We start from the raw sequence: 21,873 nt of genomic DNA on the forward strand, positions 1-21,873 counted from the left end.
ACTTGTTCATCTTATACTATCTGTATCTTTTTCAGAGACACAACTTTAATATAAAGCACCAAAAAATGACAAGTAGTATTTAAATATGAAAAAATCTTGACAAATAGTATTTAAATATGAAAAAGCTGTATTTACACTTTAGTTCATGGCATTTTTTTCTAACATCATAAGTGTGGAGTAAAATAATATGAGCATAATATGGGGCCAGTGTGCTAGTACAGTGGGTAGGGTGTTTGCTTTACACATGGCCCACCCAGGTTTGATCCCCAGCACTAAATACGTCCCCCAAAACTCTGAAAGAAATAATACCTGAGTGAAGAGCCAGGAGTAAGCCCTGAGCAGTTACCAGGGTAGGAGTGTGTGTGTGTATCTGTGTGTGTGTGTGTGTGTGTGTGTATATGTGTAAATATATATGCACAGATATACAGATATATGAAAACAAAGTAACTCTGAAGTCAAAGAAACTAAGCTTTAAATTCCAGAACCTCCTGGTTAAAAGGTCTCAACAAGTTACTTAAATGTATTTAAAACTTCTCCTTCCTCCTCTGGTAAGATATATATCTTACATAAGATAAATAGATATCTACATCTATACATACATATATATCAAGCCCATAGCAAGCAATTAAAAATTTCATAGTGTATATTATAAATTTCAAAATTTAAATTACAGCATGAATTTGAGAAGTTAAAAACTTTAGGAGTAGGGAGATATTACAGAGGTTAGGCACATTATTTGTAATCTTTACATTTGTGTTTGCTTTACACATGGCCCACCTAGGTTTGATCATAGGCCACCCAAGCATCATGGGTTGTGGCCCCGGCCTGAGCACTGCTTGGGAGGCCAAAAACAGAAAGAAAAAACACATCAGAGAGTACTATTTTATCCCATTCTTTTTTTCTTCTGGGATATTTCTTTTTCCCTTCCTTTTTTTTTTCCTGGTTTTGGGCCACACATGGTGGTGCTTGGGGGGGGCGGTCAGTCCTGTGGGATGCACTGACATGTTCAGACCACTTGCTTGCAAAGCTTACTACCAACCAATTGAATTATCCATCTGAGTGTTGAGCTCCTAGATCCTGTTTTTTTCATGACCATAAAGAAATAAACTTATATACTTACAACCAGATAATCATAAAATTATTTTCCAAAAGTAGATACAATTTTCCAAAAGTAGATACAATTTTCCAAAAGTAGATACAATTTTCATGACCATAAAGACATACTTACAACCAGATAATCACAAAATTATTTTCCGAAAGTAGATACAATTTTCCAAAAGTAGATACAATTTTCATGACCATAAAGAAATAAACTTATATACTTACAACCAGATAATCACAAAATTATTTTCCAAAAGTAGATACAAATACCTATCTCTTCAATGTTTTAACAAATAATTACCTGTGTCAATGGCTCAACTGACCCAATGTATGTATCAGGACGAAGGAGAATGTGTTCAAGCTGGGTCTTCTTCTGATACACTCTTTCCACGGACAATTTCTTTGAAGAATCATTTTTGTTTGCAGTTTCTGACTCTTCTTTTTTTGCAGCATTGTTCTGATCAAAAAGAGTCTAAAATTAACCAAAAAATCCAATTTAAATAATCTCCCAAGGGGTAAACTAAAATGTATGTGGACACATGTCACGGGCTTTCTTTTAAATTTAAAAAGTACATCTTTCAGGCTCAGTTATTATTACATACCAAAGAGACCACAGAGGTTTATATCCTGACAGTCTAGTTCCTTGAATAACAGTGTGGAACCACCGTTTTGACAGAGGCAAAAAAAAAAAAAAAAAATGGAGGCAGACACACACTGAGTTATACACTGGAACAACCTTATCTATTCAATCCAGAAATAGAAATACCAGATTAATTTCTCAGTCCCCAAAACTTCCCAAGGATTGTGAGCTCTGTTCTGATGATAGGCTAACAATGATTAAACTTTGCTGCAGGGGCTGTGGAAGTTTCCAAATTTAATTCCCGTCATAAAGCTCTGGAGATTAAAGAACAAAAAAAGAAACCAAGAAAAAATAGTAACCTATGTAATTAGAACATACTGATATAACTGAGAATAATATGCATGGTTTGTGAACTCTTACATTCCATAATGACAGAAATTCCTAACATATCAGCTCTAGTGCCCCAATACTCAGGCACCCTATGATTCCAGATTTTCAGCCAGTCCAAGAAAATTGAAGTTGATCAACCTAATTCAGACCACTCATTACAAAGATAAGGGTCCCAGATTCAAATTCCCAAGTTCAAGCAATTTCTCTTCTTAATAGTAGCAGAGAAGACACCTTTCTCCATCTGCATTCTACACTGCAAATACGACATCCCACTCTAAAAAATAAAGTCATATGATTGCCTTTTCAGAATTCAAAATACAGTTCAACACAACTCCACCCTAAGACCCAGTGAAAATTAACAGTTAACTTACAGGTCTCTAAATTTTAGTAGAAACACAGAGAGGCTTTGTACTTGCACAAGCAACATACCACTTCATTTAAGTTTCAACGCATTATAACTGGGTAGATATTTCCTCCGAAGATAACATATAGATGGCTCACAGATACTTCAAAAAATACTCAACATTATTTACTAGGGAAGTACATATCAAAACCACAGAAATCTGACTTCAAACCCATATATGGCCCATACCAACAAGACTGAGAACAGTAAATGTTGTCAAGAGTGTGGACAAAAGGGTACTCTGTACACACACAGTTAGTGGGAATATAAACTGGTATAGGTTCTAGAGGCAACAGTATAGGGATACCTTAAAATAAAAAAATGGAGATTCCATACAATACCATTCTTATACGTTCATGCAAATAAAAAAATTCTAATTCAAAAAGTATTTGCATCCCTATGTTCTTAGCATTATTCATTATAGACAAAATAAGGAATCAACCTAAATGTCCATCAATAGATGACAACAAAGAAGCTGTCATATTTTACTCTGTGAACTACTACTCAGCAGTTTAAAAAAAAATGAGATCATGTCTTTGCAACAATCTGGTTGGAAAATGAGGCGATTCTACTTCGTGAAATAAAGTCAGGAAGTGAAAGACAATTACCAGATGGTTCACTCATATGTGGAATATAAATAACCAAAGTACACAAACAGGCAAAACATAACAAAAATAACTCTTAGGTTATGTGACAAAAACAATGGTTGCCAGAAGGAGAGGGAAGGAGACTGGAAAGAATACACTGAGGGAGTCATTTTGATGGTGTAAAGAGACTAGAATTTTGGTGGAGTGTGCAGTGTGTGCAGAGTTGTGAAGTGCTATTTTCTGAAACTGTATTGTATTCTAAGTCAAAGGTAGACCAATAAATTTGAGTAAAGATATAAAAGCATATCTATATGCAGTCTTTAATTGTATGCTTAAAAATCAAACTGCATTACTGAGTTCACAGGACAAAAACTGAATATATAAACCTTACAGAAACCCAAATGCTACAAAATACTCTTCCAAATGAAGTTAAAGACATTTAATATTTCCATATGAATTACTACAAATAATTCATTTTTCTAGATTTTAAACACCATTCTTTTATTTATATAGCTGTTCATTAATAATCCTTAAAGTCAATTAAAAATAGTTTTGGACAAAAGAAATTAATCCTGCTACTTATGACAGTAGTGACAATGATTTTTTTGGCCAGAAATTTCTCACATGTCAAAAATACTAGATAACTGCCAAATATCTAATCACATTCCTTACTTTTTCATGATGAGATGATGACTTCATAAAAGTAAATCTAACAATATAAACAACTGAATTTTTTAAATGGGTCTTCAGAATACTTAGAATAAGCACTGCAATAACAAAGCTCACAATCTTTAAGTACTTCCAGATAATAAATGCTAGAGACAGCTAGGGATGTGGATTAGCAATAAAACAATTTCCGTGCAGGTGTGAGGTCCTGGGTTCAGTTCCTGGCACTGCAAAATTATATGTCAGAGAATCAAAGGTGGGTAACTATTTGCCATTAACTGGGATAGAAAGATCACATAGGGATTAAGTGAGTTGCCATGCATGTAGCCCACTGGTTTGATCCCCAAGCACATCCAGGAGTGTCCCCTGACCACAGGGCCAGCAGACCCTGAGCATCTATCTTCAAGTGTGGCCAAACAAAACATTAATTTAGGATTATCTGGGACCAAATTTCTGGCATGAGGTCAGAAATTTATAACAACCACTCAAGTTAAAGACCTTCCTATCGCAAGCTTTTACTCCAAAATACATTCCATTTAGTGAAATTGTATCTTTCAATGCTGGGATTAAATCCAAAGCTTCACACAACGTCTGCACACCACTGAGCAACATTCCCAGACTCTAAAATGGAAAGTATTTTTAAGATCAGACTCAGCCAGAAATTCCTAATTTTAGCTTTATTTGGTTAGTTTTTTTGGTTTGGTTTGGTTTTGGGGCCACAGTAGGAGGTGCTCAGTGTGGGGTCATTGCGGTATTAGGTACAAGAGATCAAACCCAAGTAGGCCACATGCAAGGCAAATGCCCTAACCACTGTACTATCTCTTCAGTCCCACTAATATCTGCATTTGGACATGATGAGTTACAATGAACTCCAGTGACACATAGTTAGGAAAACTGGTTAAATGCCTTCTCATGACTTTTTCAAAAATCTACAACTTTTTCTACATCCCCTTACTACCTATCTCTTCCTCTTCTTCCCAAGTGCATACATAAAAATGAAAAATTATTTGATGGCACTTACCAGAGCCTACCAAGTTCAAAAACTGTCACTCTAATCAGGATAAGATCTCAAAAAATTAGAGAACACGTAAAGTATAGTTGGCTCTGTCAGATCACTGCCTATAATTTTATTTAAAAGGCTTCAATATTAAAAAATAAGTTTGACAAATTGCTTAAAACATTTTATTCCAAATATATTATCCTAAATATCACGACAGATAATAAATAAAGAAAAATGAATACTATTCCCTATCAGGTCATAGAAAGAGGCCAGGGAGAGAGAGTACAGGAGTTACAGTGCTTGACTTGCATGCAACCAACCAACCCCAGTTCAAACCCTGGCACTGCATATGGTCCTCTGAGCACTGTCAGGTATCACTTCTAAGCACAAAGCCAGGAACAGTTCCAGAACATACCAGATGTGCCCCAACCATTCCCACAACAAAGAAAAGGGGTCAAGGAGACTACCCAAAGAAGTAGAGCACGTGACTGACATGTGGAAGTCCCAGGTGCAACCTCTTACACAGGCACTAGCACTGTGCGGTCCCCAGTACCACCAGGAGCAACCCCAGAACATCAAGCTTGCAGCAGCCACAGTCAAGCATGGCTCAGAAACAAAAAAATAATGAAAAGAATTAAGGGACACAGAAGAATACTTATAGAATGCCACAAAGAAATGTCACCTGTTTTGAGGTTAATTTGTAGATATTTCAAATAAACTTTTGTTTTTACAGTTCTGGGGATCAAACCGAGGGCCTCAAGCATGCAAGGCAAGTACTCTATTGCTGAACTATATTCTCAACCAATAAACTCTTAATTATGATACTAAGTAATTCCTAAAACATCATATAAACCTTTAAATCTGGCTATTTCACTGAGTAGTTATTTTCTGTTGTACTGAAAATATTTTATTATAAACTTCTAGTGTTACAACTTACAGGCTGAAGTTAAGATAATAAAGGTAAGCTATTAGTTTAAAAGCACTTTATTGTTAAAAGTATATCACTGTAGCACTGTCCTCCCATTGTTCATCGATTTGCTAGAGTGGGCCAAGTAACGTCTCCATCATGAGATTTGTTGTTACTGTTTTTGGCATATTGAATACGCCACGGGTAGCTTGCCAGGCTTTGCCATGCGGGCGAGATAGTCTCAGTAGCTTGCCGGGCTCTCCAAGAGGGGTGGAGGAATCGAACCCAGCTCAGTCGTGCCGGCTGTGCACAAGGCAAACGCCCTACCGCTGTGCTATTGCTCCAGCCCGTTAAAAGTAGCAAAAATCAACAAAGTATTTTTAGGTGTTTATTCTCATCAGGAAAAGTTATATATAGAACCAGAGAGATAGTAGAGGAGTTAAGGAGTTTGCCTTGCATGCAAACAATCCTGGTTCAAGCCCCCACACCAAGTACTACCAGGGGTCACTCCTGAGCAGGGTCAAGAACAGTCCCCTGAGTACCACCAGGTTTGGCTGAAACACCCCCTCAAACCCACCCAGATTAAATGCAATATAAACATTCACAGAAAAAAATAAAAAATAAAGCCCAACATTATCAATAAAATATGTGAAAAACAGAACTACAAATCATTTTTATTTCTCTGGTCTGTCTTCTAATTTCCTGCAATGAACACATACCTGAAGTATTTGGTTTTGGGGGAAGGGGCACACTCAGTGATGCTCAGACCTTACTCCCTGACTCTGCACTCAGAAATCAGTCCTGGTGAGTATTGGGGTGCCAGGGTCAATCCTGGGTCAGCAGAGTATAAAGCGAGCACCCTACCCACCCAGTACTATCACACTAGAACCTAAGTTTTCTCTAATGTTTGCTTCTATTTGTTTTGCAGTGCTGGTGATCAAACACATGGTCACAGCCATGCCAGCCACGTGCACTATCACTGAGCCACATCCTTAATCCTGGTAAGTTATTAGCCCAGATATGTGAAAACATAATTAAGCTACATTAAAACAGAACGTTTTCTGGAAACACTGCCACACCACCTGCTCCCGCCTTCCAGAAGCCCCAGAAGTCCCGTCCACCACCCATGTCTGCCACCTTGTCTACTGTTTGGCCTAGACCATAGATTTGGAAAGTTCTGGACCTCCCAGCCATGCAATACCTCCTGAATGCAATAAACGGTCACAGTCCTCCCGTTATTCATCGATTTGCTCAAGCGGGCCCAGTAACGTCTCCATCATGAGACTTGTTGTTACTGTGTTTGGCATATTGAATACGACATGGTTCTTAGACAAGACTTATCAACCCTGCAATCTGATATAACCATTTCTAGACCTATTGATATTAATAATACAACTTTGTGATTAATTTTAATCCTAGAATTATATCAATGCTTGTCACATTTTTTCTATATTAAATAAAATTTTTAATAAAAATAAAGAATGTTTTTACTAGAGGTTTACACCTCCTTATTCTACAATCTCAACTTTCTCACTAAAATCTGGGCAAAAAGAAAAGTGAACCTAAAATAAACAAGGGCAGGCAGCATTGGCAAAGAACTTGCAGTCAGATGGCCTTTACTTTTCCATTATAAACAAAATGGTAGTTTGCTGTTTGCTGACTCACTAGCAGCTCACTAGAGAAATTTCTCTCCTGAGAAATTTATAGGGTTTTTTCTCACAGACACTTGGAAGAATAGTTTTTTCTAGCTGGGCTGTTCTAGCTACTGTTTATTAGTATAAAATTACTCCCAGTAAGTAATATCCAAACTGCTAAAATATCAAAATCTAGGAGGAAAGCGAAAAAGAGCAACTACCCCTCATTCCTAACACAGGTGTGAAAGCAAACACCAATGAACCAAATCAGAAAAGTTAAACAAGGAATCTGTTGATCGCCTTCCCTCCAGATGTAATAGCAACCATATTTATCCTGGGGTAGGGGAAGAAGACTTCCTTTGTTTCTTTTTCCCTGGTCAAGCATGTAGCTCAGTGGCAGAGCACTTGCCCTGTATATGGGGGCCCTGTCCTACCATTGTTCGTCGATTTGCTCGAGCAGGCCCAGTAACTTCTCCATTTTGAGACTTGTTGTTACTGTGTTTGGCATATCAAATACGTCACGGGTAGCTTGCCAGGCTTTGCCATGCGGCGAGATACTCTCGGTAGCTTGCCGGGCTCTCTGAGATGGACGGAGGAATCGAACCTGGCTCGGCGGGACTGGCTGCGTGGCAAGGCGGACTTAAAATCAATCCCCCTCCTCCACAGACACACACACACACACACACACACACACACAATCACCCTGAGTAGTTCTTCAGTCTTAATAGTGGCTGATAACATTCAGAAATTAACTCAAGAGACTAGTTTGAAAAAACTTGCAAACTTTCAATCCCAAAAATGATAAATGAATAATAAATAATTGATACCACTAGAATGGGCTGGAGCGATAGCACAGCAGGTAGGGTGTTTGCCTTGCACATGGCCAACCCGGGTTCAATTCCTCCACCTCAGAGAGCCCAGAAAGCTACTGAGAGTATCCTGCCTGCACAACAAAGCCGGGCAAGTTACCCCTGACGTATTCGATATGCCAAAAACAGTAACAAGTCTCACAATGGAGACATTACTGGTGCCCTCTCAAGCAAATCGATGAACAACGGGAGGACAGTGCTACAGTGCTACAGAATGGGCTGGAGCAATAACACAGGGGGTAGGGAGTTTGCCTTGCACACGGGCAACCCAGGTTCGATTCCTCCGCCCCTCTCAGAGAGCCCGCATGGCAAAGCCTGGCAAGCGACCCGTGGCGTATTTGATGAACAGGAGGATAGCGCTACAGTGCTATAGTGCTACCACTAGAATAAAAGAATTATGTTCATTTTTAAAATTGAGAAGGAATCTTTTGATTCCAAATGATTTAATGGTTAAATTTATATTATTTTTAGTCATAGTAATGAGATATTTCATAGTAAAGTTATTGTACTAAGCTTTCCACATTGAATAATTAACAATCTGCCTTTAAAATAATAAATTCCTAAGAACATTCTTAATAAATTTTCAGCAAGATTTTACAAAGTAAATTTTTGTAAAATTTACTCTGAATCTTAATTTCCTTGTGTGGTCATCTTTATTAATACAATATTTCAGCATCAAATCAGAAGACAAAGCATTTTCATTCCCACATAAAACTAAAGATAATGAAGAAATCTAAAGATAATAAAAAAAAAAGTGGGGCTGGAGTGATAGAACAGCGGGTAGGGCATTTGCCTTGCATGCAGCCAACCTGGGTTCAATTCCCAGCATCCCATATGGTCCTCCAAGCACAGCCAGGAGTAATTCCTGAGTGCATAAACCAGGAGTAACCCCTGTGCATCGCTGTGTGTGACCCAAAAAGAAAAAAAAAAGTAAAAAAAGATAATAAAAAAGTAAAATAAAAACCCCATATTCAGATGTCCATACATCTAAAAAAAGTTATTATAGACCTATTCTTTGTGATATACAAATATGATTATACCATAATAGTTTTTCCCTAAAGTTCAAAAGTTGACTAACAGATTCTTTTTTTTTTTTAATTTTTAGGCCACACCTGGCCATGCTCAGGTATTATTCCTAGCAGTGCTCAGGGACCATATGGAATGCAGGGGATCAGAGACTGAACTCTTGTTGGTTATGTACAAGGTAAGTGTAATTATCTCTCCAGCCCCTAACAAATTTAAACAATGCACTATTGGGGACTTTTAAACGATAACAAAAACACAAACATAAAAACAAAGTTTATTTTAAACTATAATAAAAATATTATAACAATATTTATAGTGAACAACTGGGTGATAGTGATAATAAAAATATATTTTAATATGAATGTCATACTTTCACAATATAGTTAGTTCCTATTAATGTGTAAAATAAATTTAATAGGCATCCAAGACTCAATCTTCATCAAGAATATTTCTTGACCATCATAAAAAAAAACAAAAATATTTCAATAAAAACAACAACAAAAATATTTTCCCAGAATGAGTATGTACCAAGATCATCCTGTAAAAAGGAAGATTCTTCCATGCACAGAGCTGTCACCTCAGATAGAGCATTTGGGGCAGTCATCCACAGTTCCTGCTTTTCTGTGGAAGAATGAATCACTGACAAAGAGGGGAGAAGAGATGGTTTGCCAGTTGGTGCTAAAAAGGAAGTGAAACTCATTGACATAAACAGCACAGAAATCTCACCATCACAAGCCAACCAGAGAGGACTGGTGAGGGAGATCAGCAATAAGGCCCTTCTATTTTCTATACCCTCCCATACATACATACACACACACACACACACACACACACACACACAACCACCACCACCACCACACATACACACACGAGATTTTACATTTCCCTTCTGCAACATTTCCTCCCCTTCTTCCTCAACACAGTCATGCTTTGATTTTGGTTTAACCATCTTTACCTTCAAAAAAATGGAGAGGGCCATATTAATAAATCATTTTTTAAAAGGAAGAGAGGGATAGCACAGAGCAACAGCCTTACATGTATCAGAGGCCATGAGTCCCATCTCCAGCACTGGTCCACATGCTGAGTTTGAGGGCACTATACACGGGATTCCCTGTATCACAATAAAGCGTGCAATTTTGGAGCACTCAGTCAAGTGTGTATGAGCAAGTCCTGGAGAGCACCACAACTCTCTCCAAACAAAACTAAAAGAGTGGTCAAGTACTCACTCAATCAAATGGGTGAGTCCGGCGAGCACTACAACCAAGTGTCCTCCAGTCATATCAGCAACAAAAATTACAACAAAGGAAAGGGAAGGAGAAGAAAAACATTTTATTTTCCATCTGTGTTCTACCAGAAATGTCCTTCCAAACCAAAGCGTAAGAGAAGATGAGGTATACCTGACATCATAAAAAAATGCTTGGGGCAGGGGGGCAGGGGGAGTGGAGTGGAGGTGGGGGGGTTAGAGATAGCAAGGTAAGGCATTTAACTTTGCATGTGACCCACACCCAGTTTGATTCCCACCAACACACAAGGTCCCAGGAGCATCACCAGGAGTGAGTCCTGAGCACAGTCAGAAGTAAGATACTGAGTTCAATTCCTGACACTACATTTTAAAAGGGGGGTGGGGGGCACTGGTGTAACAGTACAGCCAGTGGGGTGCTTGCCTTGCGCAAAGTCAACCTAGGCTTGATCCTTGGCGTCCCCTATGGTCCCCTGAGGCCCATCAGGGGTAATTCCTGAATATAGCACCAGGAGTTACCCCGGAGGACCATCGGATGTGCTCCAAAAAAAAAAAAAAAATTTTTTAAAAAAGTGCTGGGATCTGAGGAATAGTTCAGTGGGGGGGGCGGGGGGGGGATTAAAAGACCTGCATATTCAATCCCAAGTTTGATGCCACTGCCACCTACCTCTGGCTTTTCTGGGAGCCTCAATACTGCCAAAAGAGTTTTCAGTCTCTAACATTAAAAGCAGGTGTGTGCAACCCTGCCACCACAATAACAAAGGGAAGGGAAAATGCTTAAATACACAGAGTGAGAATTAAAAAATAGCTTGACGGCCAGATGGCCCAAGAGGGCAGAAATACATAGCTGGATAGGCTGAGTGCACCCATTGCATGCAGACAGCACCCCCAAGACCACACTGCCAGGAGCAGTTCCTAGTACCACCAGGTGTGACAAAAAGAAAAAGAAAAAAAAAAGCAGCATCTTTGTACATTAATAGCAAATTATCAAATAAAGAAATTGAGATAATAACCCCATTTACAACTAAATCCAAAAGGACAAAAATTTTAGGACTGGGGATGTGGTTTAATGGCAAAGCACATGCTTTGCATCTGACTATTCCTGGGTTCAATTATTGGGCACTACATAATAACAATAAAGAAACAAAATCTGTAGGAATTTAACCATGGAGAATACAGACCTATACACAGAAAACTGCAAGCCATTAATTTTTTAATTTTTTTTTAATTTGTGTACTGAAACGTACACAAATAAATGGAAATATAATCTGTGACCATGAGTTGGAAATATTAATACAGACTCACAGCAATTCCTATCAAAAGTCGAAGGTCACTTTTCACAAAAATAAAAGAAAGACCTAAGTTTGTACAAAACCATGAAAGCCTCCAGATATTCAAAGCAGCCTTAAAAAGAGCAAAAGCTAACGACATTACACTTTCTGATTTCAAATTTATCACAAAGATACAATAATCAGAATAGACATATACTGTCATAAAAAGATACACAGATCAATGGAACAGGACAGAGCCCAGAAATAAACCCCTGCATATATAACCAAGTGGGGACAACATCAAAATTTAAAACGTTTCTAAGAGAAAGCGAATCATAAACAAATTAAAAAGGCAAAATATTAAAAAGGAAAAAATATTTGCAAACCATGTATCTGGTTAATATCCAAAATATCCAAAGAACTCATACAACTCAATAACAAAAATTCAATCCAATATTTAAAATGGTCAGAGTATCAAACAGACATATTTCCAAGGAAGAAATATAGATGGCCAAATAAGTACCTGGAAAAAATGCTCGTTATCACTAATTAGAGGAAAATTCTATTCAAAACCACAGTCAGCTGCCACCTGAAAGTTGTTGGAATGACAATTATTAAAAAAAGATAAGTTGTAAGTATTGGTGAATATCAGAGAAAAGGAGATCTCTGTATAGCTACTGGAAATTGATGCAACCACTATACAAAACTATATATATATATTAAAGAAAAGAAAAGAAAAGAAAAGAAAAGAAAGAAAGAAAGAAAGAAAGAAAGAAACTATATAGAGTTTCCTTTAAAAAAAAATTTAGGGACCAGAGAAATAGTGCAGCTGATAGGGTGTTTGTCTTGCACTCAGTCTTGTATGTGTGTCCAAATTACCATCTCCTGAACACTGTCAGGAGTGACCCCAGAGCACAAAGCCAGGAGGAAGGAAGCAACAGAGGGAGGGAGAGAAAGGAGGAAGTGACCTCACAGATACAGAAAACAAAATGTTGGTTGGGTGGGGAGTTAAAAGGTTGAGTGAGCAAAATGAGTGAAAAGACATGGAGTTTCAGTTATATATGGTGGGGGGGGCAGATACACAGCGTGGTGACTACTGTTATTATTAATACTGTTAACCAGTACTTAACTAATACAGTGTATTTGAAAACTGCTGAAAGAGCAGCTCTTCAAAGTTCTCACCAAAAGAAAGAAAATTCTAATTGTGATGGAAGCCAACTGGACACTTGACACTATTTTAAAAGCACGTTTCCAGGCCAGGGAAATTGCTCCAAGGGCAGGAGAATATGCTCAGCATGCAGGAGTCCCAGGGTCAATCCTCAGCATGGCATGGCTGCCAGGCACCACCAGGAGCAGCTCCCCAAGCACACAGCTGGAAGCAGCTTCCAAACACTGCTCCTGTGGCCAGAAGGCCAAAACCAAGTAATAACAAAAACACTCTTCTTCAGACAAAGTAAAGAAAATACTTGCCAAAGATTTTTTTTTAAGAGGAAGATGTCTGAGCCATAAACAAAGCTCAGAGGATATATGTGTGTGTGTGTGTGTGGGGGGGGGGGGGGGTAGGGGGATATGTAGGGGTACACCCCTCTTAAAGCTTATTATGTGCCAAGCATGATGGGGATTATATGGATGACCTCATTTAATCTTGATGAGTCCTGATAATAGCCTCAGGAAGTAGACATCATTATTTTGACTTCTTTGTTACAGATAAGGAAATAGAGGTCTGCAGAAATTGTTTTCTCAACTCTAATAGAGCTAATACTAGGTAAAACTGAGTTATGAAACGAATGGTCTTATAGTCTATAAACATAAGAGGAATATGATACACAAATTGCATATATGCCAGAAAGAAAATGTACTCCATAGCTTTTTGTATGTAAGTGGGAGGTTATAGAAAAATACTAATACCTATGACCCAGAAAACTTTTTCTATTCTGTGATATCAGGGTGAGCTGGAGCAATAGCCTAGCAGGTAGGGGTTTGCCATGCATGCAGCTGACCAGGGTTCAATTCCTCCACCCCTCTCGGAGAGCCCGGCAAGCTACCGAGAGTATCCCACCCGCACGGCAGAGCCTGAAAAGCTACCTGTGACATATTCGATATGCCAGAAACAGTAACAAGTCTCACAGTGGAGACATTACTGGTGCCCGCTCGAGCAAAACTGATGAACGGGAGTGCAGTATAGATATCAGGTTATTAGAAGAGTTTTTTTGCTTTTTAGTATTAGTGTTTTCTAAATTGAGTGCTGTAAAATAATCACTAAGAACATAAGCCTGGTTAAAATATCTGCCATAGTCATGTGCTTAATTATTAATCTATAAACCCTGTTTCTGAGGACAGGAATGATTTTATATTGATCTCTCTTAACTTTTCTTTAAAACAGGGTCTTGTATTGGGGGCCAGAGCAACAGTACAGTGGGTAGGGCACTTGCCTTGCAAGCAGTCAACATAGGTTGGATCCCCGGAATCCCATATGGTCCTCAGCACTGACAGGAGTGATTCCTGAGTGCAGAGCCAAGAGTAACACCTGAGCATCAGTAGATGTGGCCAAAAAAAAAAAAAAAATTAATTACATAAAATGGGGTGCTAGGAGCTAAAAAATGTGTTTCAAGTGTCAGAGCTCATGTCTTGCGGATGGAGGGAGTACCAGGAGTGGTACTAGTAGTGGAAACCAACCATAGACCCCACAATCAAAATAATAAAATGGGGTTCCAAAAAGATTTTTTTAATACAAGGTTTTTTCCCCCCAGTCCTATTTAGTAAATGGAACTTCTGCCACTAAAATACTTCAACGAAACAAGAGTGAACAAAGTATTTTTCATTGGTTGGCTGACTTAAAAAGTGTTTCTAAATATCACTGTGTTGTCTTAACTATGATAGAAACCAGGAAGTTTCAAATATCCAAACTGTTAACAACTGAAGGTGAGTGCTGGGATGCAGCACTGATGTTACAAACAAAATACATCAGTTCTCCATTTGTCTAACTCTAAGCTAAACACTGAAAGATCATGAGCTTATGATCTAATTGTTAACACAATATTAAAGTGCTTGAGTGTAACATTAAAAGAGATGTTTTCCCATCAAGAAAACCTTACAAGGGAGGCCTGGATTTGATCACACAGCATAATTCATAGGAACAACAGGGGGAAAAAAAACCTATAAACAGGGAAAAGATATGATCAGGAGAATAAGATAGGTGAGACTAAGTCAATCTTGAAAAGATTTAAACTAGTAAGGAGAAAAGAGGCTGATGGAAAAAAGGCTTTCTATGTTGATGGAAAAGAAAAATACAAAGACAAAACAAATGACATGCCAAGACACTAGACAAAACTATGAGAGGCTGCAAAAATAGTACCGCAGGTAAGATGCTTTCCTTGCACTTGGCCAACCCGGGTTCAATCCCCCACATTCATAAGGTCCCCCAAGCTCTACCAAGTGTGGCCCCAAAACAAAAACAGAACAAAAAAAACTACGAGAACCATATGAAATCAATTTCAATCGCAGGCATGTATTTCATGAAAGAACTGGCTTAAATTATGGCTAAAGCGGGTTTGAGAGAGAGTACCACGGGTAGGGAGCTTGTCTTGCTTGCACAGCAGATCGGGTCTGTTCCCCAGCACACCATATGCCCCCCCCAAGCACCCCCAGGAATGATCCCGTGCACAGAGCCAGTAGTAAGCCTTGAGCACCACTGGGTGTGCTCCCCATTCCTTCCCCTCCTCCCCCCCCCACACAAACTCTACAAATATATAGGACCGAAGAGTTCAGACTTGTGTCAATGAACCACACAAGTCTAAAGAGTAGTCATATGTTCTGAGCTAAAAATTGTCACAACTGAAGGGAAATGTGCTTTTTATTTGAATGCATTTTACTTAAAAACAAGTTACAAGAACCAGGCGACAGTACAGCAGTTAGGGCACATGCTAGACATATGCCCAGCCAAGTTAGAGTCCCGGCATTCCCTGGCACTGGGCATTTCAGGCTCCTAGCAGCACAGCATCCTCGGGCCCTCGCATTGAACCACTGATTGGCCAAGAATCACTAGTGGAGCACCTGGACCTCCCACGTGTCATTTGGGAGCCTTCCCCACAATTTTAAAATTAAAAAAAAAACTACAATTAACTGTAATTTATATTGTTTGAAAGGACTTGTGTCTTTTCAAATAAATACTGAAAGAGGGATGAAGTCATATAATTCTAGGATTTGCTTTGCACCAAAATAATGAGAAAAGTGGGTGACTTTGAATTAACTATTGAAGCTCCATTGCAATATTTTTAATCTACCAAATCAAGCTATTACTAAGAAAAATATTAACCGTGACTAAATGTATTCTAATATTTACACAAACTTACTTTTTTACAGTCAATGTAAGCCAAAGTCTATCTGAAAGTCTACTAATCAAAGTTTAATAAATTAGAAGTTCGTTCAAGAAATTCAAAAAAAAGAAAAAGAAATTCTGCTCGCCTCCAAGAAGTCGTTGCAACTGTTGTCAATTTTAATTAATTAATATAATTTTACTGAGGATTTTTCAATTTATTTTTTTATATTCTAAAAACACTGCAAATCACCAGCAAGTAGGTGGCAACATAACACCAGTTTCAATAAAGGAGGCAAATCATCTCAGATAGATCACTACAACAATCTCCCCCCCCCAAAAACTTTCACGAAAGAAACATACACCAAAGGGGCAGAAGAGAGCTAAAAGAAAGGGCGAGAATTTATGCTTTGCATTGGAGATGTCTGGGTTCGTCACTATGTATCACATGGTCCCCAAAACAACACTAAGGGTGACCCAAGAAAAGAGCCAGGAGGCGCCCCTGAACACTAATAGCCCAAAAGCCAACAGCAATAATAGCAACAGCAATAATAGTTAATACCAACGTTCCACAATAAAAAAAATTTAAAAAGACATTTCAAATAAAAGCAAAATAATCCATTTTTTGATTGTACATTTCCTGAACCTCACCAATAATAACATTAAGCTCAGCATCGTGCTATGTATATCACTTAATTTTCAATGCAATCTTATTTTACAGATGGAAAAACAGAAAGGTTAAGTTCCTGGTACCAAGATCCATTAAATGTTGGAGACAGGATGTGAACGATCTCTTATCAGTCTGATTGTTCATTCTGTGTATCAATCTGATATCAAAGCCTATGCGCATAACCACTTCACAATATTGTCTTCCATTATTATGATTAGTGTACAGATTTTACACTACACTATAGTATACCAGGCTTCAATTTAACGGAAGTATTAAATCTTTAAGGATGACTATCTTTTTAAAAAACATGTAATTCAGGAGCCAGATGTGCTTGCCTTACAAGGAGACAGCTCAACTTCAATCCTCAGAACCTCATAGTCCCTGGAATCACTCCAGGAGTGATCCCTGAGCACCTCTGGTGGGGCCCCCAAACCGAAACAACAACAAAAATCTAATTCAAAAAGATACAACCTATAAAAGAATACGTGATTTTTACCTCTTTGTTCCCAATACTCACTTTATAATGAAAAAAAGCTTTAATAAGTCTATTTAAAATTCAACTGAATTTTTCTAAATTCAAATGACATCCTCAAGTTCACAAAATATCGCGTTAAGTGAGAGTCACCTAGTAAGCTTTAAAAAATGGCCCATTTAAGAGCCAGAGAGAGAGCTCAACAGGTTGAGTGCAGGCATGTGGAGACTGGGATTTGAACCCAGGACTACATGGTCGTCGTTCCTTGCCTAATTTCTAGGAGCACAGAACCTGGAATCATCCCTGAGCACCAAAACCCCAATGACGCAGTAACGAAGTAAATAAAAGACTGCTATCAAATATTAAAGCTAATTAAACTTGACCTTAGAGCAAAATATTTACCATTCTAGAGTCAGAGCTCCTCAGAGGAAACCCTGTTCAGGTACCTACACTTCCAACAGTAAATGAGAACCACCTGACTATACTGCTCCATTTCAGTTGAGTTTTGTAACAGGGATAAAGCCATCAATTTTAAAAGCATTCTTTGATATTGATGCATCTCGCAGGTTGTTCACATAGACCATAAACTCGTCACTGGACAAACTCCAGTGTTCAAAAATCCCAAAATAGTCCATCTGAGCCTGGCAAGTTATTTGGCAAAGCCCTTTGCCACGAACGGTTCAACTACCTTTTTTATTTTTTTCCTTGCTCTCAGTCATCTTTAAAAACAAAGAAGAAATAAATTCAGGTCAATACAGCACAACTGCTACTCAACTCATCTAAACCTCACCCAAACAAGCAGAAATCAATTCATTCAGCAGTAAAAAGGTTAACAGACAAGTTACTTTTTTTTTTTTGGTAACTTGTAACACATCTTAAAGATGTGAAAGCCAGAAAGTCCCGGGAGGGGAAGTGGAGGGGATTAAAAAAATGCGATTACTTTTTTCCCCACTTTCCCCCTGGACCCCTGTGGTGCGTAGCATCAACTGGGCTTTCCGTGCGTGGTAGGAAGTGACCCGGCTCTGAACTCTCGGCTGAGCCAGTGAAACGCCGGGGAATTATTGATCGGCCGTGGGAATCGGCTCTCCGAGGTCTTCCCTCCCCTGCTCCGACTTTCCCCAGAAACTCAACGCCGAGAAATCCTGGGGAGAACCGAGCCCTGCAGTCACCTCCCCAGCACGCTCCATTTGGCCCGCGCCCGCCTTCACCTGCGAAGCTGCTGACGCCGGTAAACGGGTTTTTTTTTTTTCCTTGCGCTCTCTCTCTCTTTTGCTAATCCCCCACCCTGACAGATGGGGACTGGCCCGCAGCGCGAATGCCGCGCCGCCGAGCCCCGCAACACGCCGGGCTCCTGGACAGGAGCTTCTGCCCGCGCGCGCGCGCGCGCATCCCCCGCACCCAAACTCCTTCCCCTGGCGCCCCCGACTCGGGGGGACCCGCAGCCCCGCTGCCCTCTGCAACGAACCACAGTTGGAAGAAAGTTGACGCACACAGACACACCCGCCTTATTGTCATCCCGACCGCCGCACGCCCCACTGCCCAGGAAGAGAGTCTAGGAAGGGGGGGGGGGGGGGAGCACGGGAGTGAACTGGGGAGGGAGGTGGGGGCTCCCCGGCACGTTCACGCTCTGTTCACACCCCCCCCCCCCCAAACGAAACACAAAAACAACTTTCCGATGTACAGTGTGCTGCAGCCGCAGGAGCCCCTCCGGAGAGGTAAAAGAGAAAGAAAAGGGGGCGGAGAGCCGAGGTCCTCCCGGGAGCAGCCCCCCGCCCGGGCGCGCGATCCGGATTTCCCTCCTCCACCCCCCCCCCGCCCCTTCTTCCAAACCCCCTCCCCGCCCCCCCATCCCGGACCCCCGCCCCCGCGGGCCCGGCGGAATTCCTCCCCGGTCGCGGGATTGGGAACAATGCGGCAGCCCGGACCCCCCACCCCCATCCCGCCCGGGACCCCCCCCCCGCCCCGGGTCGCCCGCCCGCCCGCCTGCCACTCACCACCCAGGTCAGTGCCCCGTTGCCCGCGCCGGCTCCGGCGCCGCCGCCGCCGCCGCCCGCCTTGGCCATGGCGAGCGCCTCCGCTCACAGGCCCCGAGACCGCGGCCGCCGCTCCCGCCTCCCCGCGGGCCGTCGGGCCCCGCCGCGCCGCCTCCTCCGCACCGTCCGCTCGGCTGCTAGCCGGGCTCCCTAGCGGCACCGCCCCCCGCGCCCCATCGCCCAGAGCCCGGGTCGCGCGCCCGGCCGAGCCCGCCGGGGAGGCCGCGCCGGCCGCCCGCCGCCCTCAAACTCGAGGCGCGGCGGCCGCGGCGCCCGGGCCTAGCGCGGCCGCGGAGAAAAGCGGCGCCGAGCTGCAGGGAGCGGGCGGAGGGGACGGGCGGCCGAGCCGCGGCGCCGTTTCCTCCACACGCACGTCGGCGGGGGCCGCGGCGCGCGGGGCCGAGGCTGCGGAGGGGCGAGCGCGGCGCGCGGCCGGCGGGGGCAGCCCGGGGCGTCCGGACGTGGCGGGGACGCAGCGGCGCCTTGTCCTTCCTCGCACTCCAGCGAAGGCCGGTCTGGGGAGCCGAAGTCCTGCCGCCGCCGCCGCCGCCGCCGTCGCGGCCTCCGAGACCGCCTTCGTCAGCCGCGTTGCACCCGGCGTTGCACTCGCTCACATCCGCACACCGAGAGGGACAATAAACAGAGCCGCCGCCGCCGCGGTCGCCTCCCTCTTGTCCGGCATAACACCGCACACACACATTCGCACACCCAGGGAGGGCGGGCGGGAGGGCGCGGCGGCCGTCCCGCTGTCAATCAGCGCCCTGCGTCCAATCGGGGCCTTGTCGCCGCCGCCTCTCAGCCAATCGTAAAATCCCGAGCCCCCGAAGGGGCGGGATCCGAGGAGGGGGAAACGTCATTGCGGGTAGCAACCGAAAGGAAGACTTGGGGGGTTTTTTTGTTGTTGTTGTTTGCGTGTGTGTCTGTGGGTTTTCTATCGGAACGGAGAGCGAGGGGGGGTGGGCTGCTGTCAAGGGTCATTTAAGGGCGGCCAAGGGAAAAGGGTCGAATCGGCTTCGGATCGATTGCAACCCTCCGAGCGTGGTGTGGACTCGAAGACCTGCCCTCCCAGCCGCGGCGGTTCTTTGCTCCGGGCCTGCAGTGGGGGAGGGGGGCAGACAGCGTGGGGAGGGAGCAGGAAGAAGCCTGGGCCCGTCCCAAAGGGAAAGTATTTTAAAAGAGCAGTTGTAAACCTCAGGCAAGACGTTATAGATCACTGGTGCAAGGAAGGCCCCGTGACCCCGGCCTCCCCAAGGCCCCAAGTGGACGCTGCTGTCAAAAGAATCCTTTGCTCTGATCTCTCCTCCATCTCGTTCCTACTTCTCCCCACCCCCCCAGCGAAAGCGAAAGGGTCAGTTTCAATTCTAGTGCGTTTGGAGAACTTAAAGGATACGGGACGGGACGCCAAGAGAACGTTCCAAAAGAATGCGGGGTGAGTTGAGGGTTCCGTAGCCACTCTCTAACCTTTCTCCGTACTCTGAACAATGCAGATATGTCACGGTCACTTTTTCGTGGAACTCTGCCTACTACCTGGCAGCACGGTTAATTTTTTTTTAACTGCTTTCCGTGGAAATTGCAAATGCACACGAAAGAATCATTTCATTCACACGAAATCTTTCCAAGAATGAAAATTACCGGTAGAGCTGCACTAAAGTCTTTGCAGATGGAAGGTGACTTTACACTGTTCTGGTTTTCACCGCAATTCTCTTCCACACGCATTTATTGGGTGCACCCTCTGCCCACCTTGTGCCAGGCCCCTGATTGGGTTCAGCATAAAAACAGGCCCCCTGATTTCAAGTCATGTGTAAGCTGGCTTGTGAGAAACTGAAAAGTTAACGATCACCAAAATAAGTATTTGAGGGCATGAAATGCCACCAAGTCTTTGTGCCAAGAAAGCTTTTTATAGAAGATGAAAACATATTGCTGCTTTGTGAGAAGATGTTTTTGTGAATTTCTCTTCCAACTGTGCATTTCCTCTCAAGGGAAAATAAAAATGTCTAGGGTCATGTCTATCAAATACCTTTGGAGCCCAGAGGTGGGCAACTCGGAAACGTGGAAATAATTTAAACATTTTTTTTTAATTAGCTCTCTAGAGGCCCTGTGATTTTGGCATATTTGGGACTTTGACTCAGAACAGTAAAACCTTTCTTTACCTTGAACTTGAAGTGCAAGGTTGTAAATCAGACCAGCCAGGGTCTAATCAGGACTCTGAATATGACCAACTAAGTATCCTGTGCCCTGCACAGCACCTCATTAAAAAAAAAAGATTTTTGCCTGTGTATTTACTGTAACTTTACACCTTAAATGTACACATATTTTATGTTTGAAAGGTATATGATTTTTAAGGTTGTGAGGAATTTTTTTAAAATGATATATGCACTAAGTAAAAGCCAACTTATTAAATACATACTTTTTCCCTTTTCAAACTTCCAGGTTTCAAAGCTTATCAGTCTCCAATTTTAAAATTAATAAAATACATTAAAAAGTAAAATCGATTAATAAAACTCATGTTCATCTTTTCTCTTGTCCCATATGTGAGACATTGAGTATTTCAGCCTTCAAGTGTGAAAACCCTCTAGTAAATACATCTTATTTTCTTTTTAGCAAATTACTGACCTACCTGGGGAGTAGGGGGGAATCTTAATTAAAGGAGTTGCTCAATCTACATAAAAATCAACCTTTTAAGCAGAAATTCATGATGAATGGGAGAAG

General features: G+C 41.8%; 1 protein-coding gene across 2 annotated transcripts in view; it reads right to left on the reverse strand.

Moving 5' to 3' along the window:
• TOP2B (DNA topoisomerase II beta) overlaps positions 1 to 19,299 on the reverse strand; it is a 70,858-nt gene extending 51,559 nt beyond the window's left edge. Inside the window, exons 1-2 of one of the 2 annotated variants that reach the window (XM_056129875.1) lie at positions 19,126 to 19,299; positions 1,403 to 1,558 (exon numbers count right to left, since the gene is read on the reverse strand). In XM_056129875.1, coding sequence (XP_055985850.1) covers positions 1,403 to 1,558; positions 19,126 to 19,194 — 225 coding nt within the window. In that variant the 5' untranslated portion in view covers positions 19,195 to 19,299. Of the gene's footprint in view, positions 1 to 1,402; positions 1,574 to 19,125 lie in introns of both variants that reach the window. The other variant, XM_056129874.1, reaches the window with a different exon arrangement.
• Between the last annotated feature and the right edge of the window lie 2,574 nt (positions 19,300 to 21,873).

This window comes from Sorex fumeus, unplaced genomic scaffold (genome assembly GCF_029834395.1).
Source record: "Sorex fumeus unplaced genomic scaffold, SorFum_2.1 ptg000072l, whole genome shotgun sequence".
In the NCBI taxonomy this organism is placed as follows: Eukaryota; Metazoa; Chordata; class Mammalia; order Eulipotyphla; family Soricidae; genus Sorex; species Sorex fumeus.